The 10174-nt window shown below is 41.0% G+C and overlaps 1 protein-coding gene across 1 annotated transcript; it reads left to right on the forward strand.

The window, feature by feature from the left end:
• Positions 1–5600: 5600 nt before the first annotated feature.
• Positions 5601–9810, forward strand: THAP9 (THAP domain containing 9). The gene is given in 11 exon segments (XM_087704357.1): positions 5601–5607; positions 7135–7295; positions 8332–8557; positions 8560–8819; positions 8822–8862; positions 8864–8901; positions 8904–9104; positions 9107–9276; positions 9279–9323; positions 9326–9596; positions 9599–9810. Coding segments are annotated over 11 exon segments (1632 nt in total).
• Positions 9811–10174: the final 364 nt, after the last annotated feature.

Below are 10174 nucleotides of genomic sequence, written 5' to 3' on the forward strand. Positions count from 1 at the left end.
CTGGTGATCCCCAGAACAAACCTTTCAAATGCCTTCCTCCTGGAATAGTGAGAGCTCTTCTCCAGGATACAAACTTGAAGACTGAAAACAGAGAAAAGTCACATGACTTCTTTTTCATGATGCTACAACAGTGAGGCTACACTTTGCAAGGGTCTCTATTTACCTCCTCTATCCCCACAAAGTATCCCTTCTCCAGCTCAGGAGAAGATGCTGGTAGGGGTAATGGTACTGCTGAAGTGACAGCTGACTTAGGAACCAAAAGAGAGAAAGAGGCAGTGTAGCAGCAGCAATTCTTCCTTCTATATTGCTTCTGTGCTATGGTTTCTGTTGGGGCTCCATGCAAAAATGTGGATGCCAAGCAATTGTGAGGCTCTTAAGAAATCTTAAGATCTTTCAAGTAGATCTTTTGTGGGAGTTTATGTGGGAGTTTATGCTGTCTACAGTCCAATTGCATGTCCATTAAATATCTCTCAATTGTCCTACAATGATTGTTTCTTTTTCACTGTTAGTACACCCCTATTTCTATTCATCTGCAATGAATTTCATTAGTAAACTAAGGAGGAGGGATATTGATTTTTCTTGAGAAACAATTTTCAGCATGCTAGATCCGGCAAAATTATTGTCTTTGACATATTTCTGTGTGTGAATACAGGTGGACCTTGTTTAGTGACAGCAGTTGGAATCACTTGTTAAGCAAAGCGATGGCTGAGTGAAAATCACACGACTACAATTCTGTGTACAATTTTATTTCAGCTTTCCCTGGCTCTGGGATCATTAGCAAAACTTAACGTTTATTTACATTCATTGGAGAGAAGGGATTACATACGAATAAACAGACATTCCAAGGCTGTGGGCTATCCAGTAAGCTGCTAGCCATGTAGGACTCAAAGCCTTTAAGGTGAAATTGATTAGGGTCTTGTCAATTTAAGGGAGCAGCTGCAAGCTGGCCCAGAGTTCTAATCAACTAATTAAGGTCATAGAGCTAAGCAAGCTGTTAACTCCTTAACACTTTTAGTGATGCCTTGGCTTTGGAGAAAAACAGCTCAGGAAAATAGAAATCTGCTCTGGGAGGGAAGAAAAAAAAGGGGTGGGGGAAAAGAGTGACTCCCATGGGCATTATTCATGCTCTGATCAGCTAATTAGACTCTTGTAAATCACTGTCTATGGGGCTGCATTTGAAGATGACTTGGAAGCGGCAAGGTAAATCTGTTAGCCACGGGGTCAAATAAGTCTTAAAATCTTCAGTAGCAAGCTATTTCACCTAACTTCATGATATTCCAGTGTCTTTTTGATATTCAAAAGCTAATAAGAATGTAGAGCCTGGGGGCTCATATACCCAGGTGATATGGTGATATTTTGGGCGGTTTCTCCCAGCTGCCTCATTTTGAATTCTGCATTCACACACACATACATACACACACACATACACAGACAGACAGTTTCCTCCAAAATAAGACAGGGTCTTATTTTCTTTTATTTTTCTTTTGACCCCTGAAATAAGCTCTTGGCCTTATTTTTGGGGAGGTCTTATTATCTTTGAGATGCAGTAGGCAATGATTGTGGTCACCTCCTAGCTGCTGCTGTGTTGCAATATTTTTGGGCCCTGATTGGGCTTATCCAGGGAGGTCTTATTTTCATGGTGTGTGTGTGTGTGTGTGTGTTTACATTTTACATCCAGAATGATGATATGGTAAACATCAGTGTTACATCATAGTATCAGATTGGTTCAGGCCTAGCTGTATATGGTATAGGGACCCAGCCTCTCTGCCTGGCTTCTGAGAAAACATGGCTGAAATTCTCATCATGGCCTGTCACCATATAATGGTGCATGGATTTTTCAATGCATGCTGATATGGATTTTAAAAATGAGCCCATTATGTCTGATTTTGCCATAATAGGAATATCACACACAATCAACATGCTTTCTCCATTCTCTATAGTTGGTATCTGAAATCAGCTATTTGTAACTTGGCCAGACCACCACTTTCATGGTAAGCCCTGATTTGAGCTCCTAGAAAAAGCTTGTGCTTCAGTCCAGATAGTTATATACTGTCACTCTATGCTTTGTATAATTCAAGGATGCAGTGAATAATAGGGTATTCCCTTGCATAATTCATAAAGAGACAAGACACTTAAGAATGATTCCAGTACATTTGAGTTTGCAAATGAAATTGTCATGTAAAATCTTTCTGGTGACTTAATAAAACACCTATCCCATTTCCCTGCCAAGGGGTAGAATTTGCTTACCCTGGCCCTCTTCTGGGATGATGTTCTACTTTCCAGTCTTGTCTCTTGTCCTAAATTTCCTGATGACCTCTCAGCCAAGTATTAACAAGGCCTGACTCCTGTTTAGCTTCCAAGCCTAGGCAAGACTAGCCAGGTTACACTACTTTCCCAGCCACTTTAACAAGAGACAACCACCCAAGCAGAAAATGTGTTGATAAACAAAATCAGTCTGTTGAAATAATTGACCCCACCCAGTAGGTGGCAGCTCTTTTCCCCTATTCCAAGCAAACAAACTGTCAAGACAGATCAAAGCTGAAAATCTTTATCCTAATACTTCTAACGTGAAGGATGAGCACACCCATGTGGGATTTCCACCAATGTGAATTATAGTGTAAGGCTATTATAACAATACAAGTTCTCTACTGCATGAATTCATGATGATGTTTGGATTTTAAAACCCTGCTGCTTGAAGATTGAACAATAACCAATCTCTCTTAATAGTTGTGTTTTAGAGAGAAAGTGGCATTCTTTCTCAATATTTTTTCTTGTCCAGATTTGCACATCATGTTTTCCTCTTGACATTTATCAACTATATTCAGGATCAGTTTTTGATCTATTTAGGTTGAGTTCACATATAATCAATAAACCATATTAGTGGTTTGCTAGTTTTAAAGTAAAAAAAAATTACATTGGATGAAACTAGCCATTTTAGGTTATACAATCATGGCTTATGTTTATAGCTTAGCTATTAAACTTGTAACATGACATCCAAAGATGCCATCTGAAAAATGGTGCTCACAGAATCCTAAAATACATATATTTAATAACATTTGTTTTATAAATTATAAAATGTGTAATAATATTTCATAAAATACAGATACCATAGTCCTTGCTTGCCAACAGCCTCATTTAGCAATTGTTCAATACTACAACAGTGTGAAAAACAGCTTTGTGACTAATCCTTCCATTTATTGATGTTGCAGAGTCCTGGGGTCACATAATCACCATTCACATGCTTCCCAAATGACTTGCAACAAAGAGCACAGAAGTAAAAAAATGTTGTCATGTGATGTTTTCACTTAATGACTGGTGCTTAACAACCAAATGGGAAGTGACCTCATAACTCCATGATGGTCCCATAATTTTCCACTTAGCAACTTCAGTGCTTAGTGATAGGGTAGCCCAGGGCTGTCAAATTTGCAGCCCGCGGCAGTGGTGGGTTACAGCCAGTACGCCCTGGTATGAGTGTACCGGTGCCTGCTGGGAGCACCAGGTACCATTCTGGTATGGTGCTTCAGAGGGCCCACCCACTCGCCCTCCTTACTTGTCCCAACCGGGCCATTTGCGTACGTGCGTGGAGTGTGTGGCCCTTGTGTGACGCTCTGCCAAGCAGCTAAAGTGACGTGGGTGGTGCTTGTGTGCACAGTGCACATGGTGGATGCCTGTCCCGTTGCAGCGTACTGGTTGTGATGGGATCCGGAACCCACCACTGGCCCGCGAACCAGATGCATCACGTGCTGGCCATGCCCACACTCAGTTTAGCAAAGGGGAGAAAAGTCACGATACATCACATGCTGATGCTGTGATGATGTGAGTTTGACACATCTGGAGTAGTTAATCCCAAACTGAAGTCCCTATGTGAGTACTATCTGAAGTTCATTTTAAAGAGATTGAAATCTTACAAGATTTCTAAATCATATAATGTGAGTCTAGCTAATTGTAGCTATAATTAACAGATTAAGGAAGCGTTTCACTGCAGTATGGAACGCAATTTAAGGATTGTTGATGAGAAGGCACAAATATATTTGAATAGTTTGAGAGTCAGTTTAACAGAGTGGTGAAGGTACTGGCCTAGAAACCAAGATATTATGAGTTCTAGTCCCACTGTAGCCATGAAAGCAGTTTGGATTAGTTTGAGCCAGTTACTCTCTTTCTCTCAACCCAACTTAACTCATAGAATTGTCGTTGTAGGGAAAATAGGAGGAAGAGAGGAAGGAATATTATGTATGCTCACCCCTCATGTGTTAATTATAAAGTGATAAAGGTGTTATAACAACCACAAGCAATAAGTAAATAGTTACCACAAGGCATATGTTACATCCTGACTAAGAGGCAAATACTTTTTTCACAGAGATGAATTCTAGGTTTTTCTTACAAATACAGTATTTTCTTCATCACTAGATGGCTTACATTCTTTTGTGTATAGTTTTATATATTCATGGAGACCTCCTAGATCAGTGATGGCAAACCTTTTTGGCTCGCGTGCCAAAAGCGGGGTGGGAGCACAGGGGGGTCGTGTGCGGGCGTGCCACACCCATGCTATGCACATAACCACAGCATGCATGCGAGCACGACCAGCTCCTCCCCTCATTTTTGGCATGATTTTTTCATCCTCCCCAGGCTCCAGAGGCTTTATAGGAGACCGGGGAAGGTGAAAACAGCCCCTCGTTCCCACCGGAGGCTCTCCGGAGGCTTCAGGGGAGTTCTGGATCACGAAAAACCGGCCCTACGGGCAAACCAGAAGTTCAGGAATGGACTTCTGGTTTGCTCATAGGACTGATTTTAGCCCTCCGGAGCCTTCAGGGAAGCCTCCGGAGGGCGAAAAATGGCCTCAAAAGAAGGCTGAAGTCAACTGGCCAGCACACGCATTTTGGACTGAGATATCAAATTCATGCTTATTCTAGTGATTTTTATTGCTTTTGTGTTAATTCAATAGATGTAGCTGCCTCCATTTATATAGCATGAGAATTGTTGACAATTCTTGCCTTTCTTCCTTGCACATGACAAGGCCAGCTTCCTGTTCATGACCTTTCCCTAGAAATCTGTGTTATTGTACAGCAAAGGGAAGCTTACTTTAATGTTTGGGCCTTTTCATTTTCCAATATGGCTTGGCAGTCTGTTCTGCCCTAAAAGATTTATGACCTTCAGGCTGCTTCTTGCTTCCTGGCCTTTTTCCCTATGCCTTCCACCAAGACAGATTCCACATAGCAGTTATTTGCTTTCTATTTAGGAATGATAGCCTTCAGCAATACAAGGGGAAGAAGAAGAAAAAAACTACAGGTGGTCATGTTTTCCCCAGAGGCCTATGAGTCTGGAAAAATTCTCAGAGTGGCGTCCATTACTAAATGTGGGAAGAATTTAAACTGACAGTTGTGAGGGAGAAAGGAATTAATTTGAAGAGTGAAATTGAAGGAATGTCTTGTGTTGTGAATAAGTGCTGGGAAACATGGGAGGAAAGAGAAGAGGATGACCACCAACAGCAAGGTGGATGGACTGGAGAGAGATGCATCATTGGAAGACTTGAAGAACCAGGTTGGGGGAGAGATCATCTTGGAGATAATCTATCGACTATATGTAGTTACTACTACAACTTGATGGCACGTAAGCAGTCAATTGAGAGAGACTGCTACAGATTCGATTCCCAGTGAATACCACACAGTAAAATGGAAACAGTTCTCTGGAATCACATTCACAAACAATTTACAGAGAATCCTCATTTACTGGCTGCAATTGGTTCTATGGCCCAATCATTAAGTGAAACGGTTGCTAAGTGAACATGTGACTGAGCAAGGGAAACATTAATCTCTAGCTGCTGCCCTTTCATTCAAATAATGTTCTCCCATGCAGTGCTGTGTTCTTGACCTATTTTCTTGGATGAGAAACATCTTCAAGCAAAACAAAGTCTAGTTGCCTTTTGAAAAAGCATAACCTGGATAACTAAGAATCTCCACAGACATCTTACTGAGTAGGCAATGTGTTTCTAAAAAGTACTAACTGCAAATTAACTAGCTCAGCTGTGATCTTAATTAGTTGATTAGAACCCTTCTCCAGGTTAACAGCTGCTGCCTGAAACTGACTAGACCGTAATCAGTTCCACACTGAAGGTTTTTGTTGTAAATGTGCACATTGGCAGAAAATGATTTTTTTTATTACTATAAAAATACTATATTATATTTGCAGACAGTTGCTAAATGAGAATCACCTCTATTCATTACAAACTTTATAGCCTTTTTTAACCCAAACATAATTTTAGTGTGGCTTACAAGTATATAGTCATAAACAAAAAACATAAAAGCAATAAATATTTAAAAATAAATGCAATAATTACCAAAGAACTCTTTATTTAATATATTTAAATATGATAGTATATATTTTGAATTGTTGACACTTTGCCAAAATAGCTCATAATTTAAGAATATGGCAGGATGCTGTCATGTTTGGAATAAGGAGATCAAGCATATCATGCACTTAATTTAAATGAATACTTCTGGCATTTGAATAGATATATTTATTTTTAATTAGAACATTAAGAAAAATATTTTCTATGTTATTTTGTGTTCTATTCTTCTGCTGACATAGTCCCAGAAGAGGCGCCCTGATAAGTTAACATGTCAGATTGACATTTTGCTGTCATGAGCAAGTCACAAGATTGGGTTCATCCAGCATGCAGAGCCTTTAACCAAATTTGCAAACCATAAAAGCTGGGTTCACAAATGACACACAAGTAAACAGAAGCCATGTGATGGCTTAGCACAGCAATCACACTCTTTCTGGACTGTTCTGATGTGGGAGAACTTAGTATACCCATACTCACAGAGTGATTGCTATGATGGGTGTGTCCAGTTACAAAACACCCATTTCCCAGAGAACTATCAGAGAACCTGGCTGCATTACCATTTTATTTTCTAAGATTGTTGCTGTTTTGGGGCAGATCAGAATCTCCTTTGTATTTTCTTTCTGCCCTCCCATTTTTGGATTCGCCTGAGAATTTCCAAATTCTTAAAAAGAAAAAAAATGCAATTCTAAGAACATCATTACAAAATCAATGCAGGACTGATTGGTAAATTTCTCTTCCCCTTTGTTCTTGCTTCAGAATTAATCTTTAAATCCAGCGCTTCTTTTCAACAGATCTGCAGTTCAGTTTGCAGTGTGAGGAGACCCACAGCGACAACTATCCAGCTGCCTCCCGCAACTATGCAGTCTCACTGCATTGGTTCTCAGCCAAGGCCTATGAATTCATGAGGAAAACTTTCCAATTGCCAGAGCCAACTATCTTGCACATGATGTGTGTAATTCTTATACTTTTTTTTTCTTTCCCCAAACACTGGGGGGAAAGGCTTGAAAACCATCAGAGTGTTTTAATGCTAGACAGCAGAAGAAGAACTCTTGAATTCTCTTTGCAAGCTTTTGCCTCAGAAGATTGCTTGACCACTATATTCAGACATGAGATCTCATTCAGATCCCAAATGGGAAAACATAACATCTCTCTTGTGGAGGAGGGAGCATCAGGGACTTGTTGATTCCGCTCCAAAATCACAAGGCCAAACTTCAAAAATAGTCCTCCTCTGATACAAAAATAATAATAATCCATTTTTTCCTTTGAAAAAAAAAACTTAATTGAAAACAAAACATTAGATAATGTTTGAGAGGTAGGAATTGCAATTCTGGAAGCAAGCCTATTAATAACCCAATATTAATAATCATGAGGATATTCTGATTTAATACTCCCAGTTTTAGGACAGTGGAAGGGGGCATAGTATCTTGAAAGAGGCTATATCTATCACCCTATTTTTGTTATAAAGAGCTTATTTTAACAAATGTGATTACTGATGTTCATCTGGAAACATGTTGGGGGAAAGTTCCTATTTTTTAAGGTGAAACAATGGGCTTTGATTTTTGATAAAGTCTCCAATGGTTTGTCTCCTGCATCATAGGTGCTACTCTTCTTAGCTGGTTTTCATCATTCAATGGATGAACTCCTGAGATACTATAGATTAGTCATAAAGTAAACTTAGAGTTATCCACATCATGAGTCTATGTGACTTCAATACTAGTACCATATCTAGTTCTGCAAGCTTATACTGGGATTCTGTTAGGCAAGGAGGAAGCTTAGCATAGGACTGCTCACAAGGACAAGATGAACAGTTGATGAAAATAATACTGAGCTTAACTTTACTGTAATAGATGCCCCCCCCCCCCCATGAAAACTCACCAGCTTTGGCTTTAAGCTTTCCAATATATTTGGCAAGGAGGTATTTTTTTGTGTCAGAATTAAACATGGCACTCACTCTTTTCTGTTCTGTGCTTCCTCATTTATGTAGATAGCTTTCAAACTTGGGTTATAAACCAAACTTCAACCAACAAACTTTCAATGTTTTGGCAGAGATACCTCAAGCAGGGAAACAAGCTTTCAAGTGGCGTGCTCTCCTTCTTGGCACAAAGCCCTTAGAGATACAAATCCATTATGACCCTTCCACCAGGCATTTGGAAGGCCTGGTGGATATGGGTGCTGGGAATTACGACGCTGATGAGATACCACCACCAGCAGAAGCCCAGCAGTTGGATTTCAAGGCCAATGGATTATACCACTTGACTAATTCGTCCTTATCATCCTTAGAGATAATTTACAGGCCCAGCTCCTACACTAATGTGTCCTCAAACTGTATGACATCGACGTGCAAGTAATCTCTGTGACATCTGAGGTCACGTAGCCTAATATAGATACAACCAAGCAACTGGGAGTGAAGGTAGAGGGGTCCACTGTCAAGGCTACTTGCCTTCGTTCAGCCACCCCAACACTGGAAATTACATATCACAGTATTTTGACTCCAGCCATTTGTTATCCCTGATTCACAACGTTACAAGCTGATGGCAATTTTCAAGTGAGTGGCAAATCAGCTGGGAATGTGTTCTGCATCTTGGTGCTGTGCAGGAAAAAGAGGTGTGCCAAGCTGGAGCCAGCAGGCAGGAGTAGCAGGTATGGGGAAATGGCATAATACAGGTGTCTACTCAAGGTACAGTTCAAGCCCTGGATTTTGCAGCCAGACTAGGCCTGCCTAATGTTCGTGGTAATGAAGCTACCATCCTCTTTATAGAGCTGCAAGTGCAGCTTTTGATGCATGCAGCAGCTGCAACACCCATGGAGAGGGCCTCAGAGCACCACTGTCCCTCACCAATGCTGGCACTTTTAATAGCCTCTGCAATGAATACAAGAACCTGCTTCACAAATTATGCACAACTATTGGGGAGCTACTGTGGCTAAGCAATCATCACAGGCTTTTTTTTTTGGCTTTCTATTGAACTTGCGCAGCTTTCAGTAGACATTGCAAAAACTCATCTACTGACAGAAGACAAACCCATTGCTTATCTGCTCCCTGGTTGGTAGATTCTGGATCCCTTGGAGTGGTGTAGGGGAGGGGGGGCATAAAGCAGGCATGCGGCCACAAAGAGATTATCACCCTTGGGGAAAATCCAAAGCGCATATAAGCTTATCTTGAACAGAGCTGTTTCCAGTCTGAGCCTTGACGCACCCATCCTCCTAGACTTATCTTTATGCAGACAAAGTAGTTTATGGTTGCAAGCTTCCTAGCCTCTGGGTAAATATGGCAGTTGCCCTGGGGTTCCAAGCTTCTCCAAAAGATGGAAAGTGTCGTGTTATCCCCAGCCTTTCTGGCTGAACTTGAGAAGGATATAACTGCCATGTTTCCCTGGGGGGGGAAAAGACCTATCGCAAAAATAAGCCCTAAGTTGATTTTTACACGTACACCCAATATAAGCCCTACCCCCAAAATAAGCCCTAATTAAGACACCCCCCCATTCCAGGGTGCAGGGGGTGGTGCAAGGCGCATGGGTAAAAATTAAGTTAGGGTGAGGATGGGATGCTACAATCAAAGCCAAGCCTCGCATGCACACCCCGACACCTTGCCTTTTCAGCCTCTGCTGAAGGCCTCTGGTGGGGGGGAGACACGCACAAGTGAGGTAGTCAGTGGAAGACATCCTCCCAAAATAAGACCTGGTGCCAAAAAAATTATAAGACCGGGTCTCATTTTCAGGGAAACACTGTATTTCTATTCCTTGTGCAGTTGTGAGAAAACTGCCACCAGTCCTGCCCTGTGCTGAGTGTGGTACTGCACTCTTCAGCCCTTGTAAAGAACTGCTTGTAGGCAGT

The sequence above is a fragment of the Thamnophis sirtalis genome, unplaced genomic scaffold (genome assembly GCF_051295495.1).
Source record: "Thamnophis sirtalis isolate CommonGarterSnake01/CBP01778 unplaced genomic scaffold, rThaSir2_p1.2 scaffold_1, whole genome shotgun sequence".
NCBI classification, from domain to species: domain Eukaryota; kingdom Metazoa; phylum Chordata; class Lepidosauria; order Squamata; family Natricidae; genus Thamnophis; species Thamnophis sirtalis.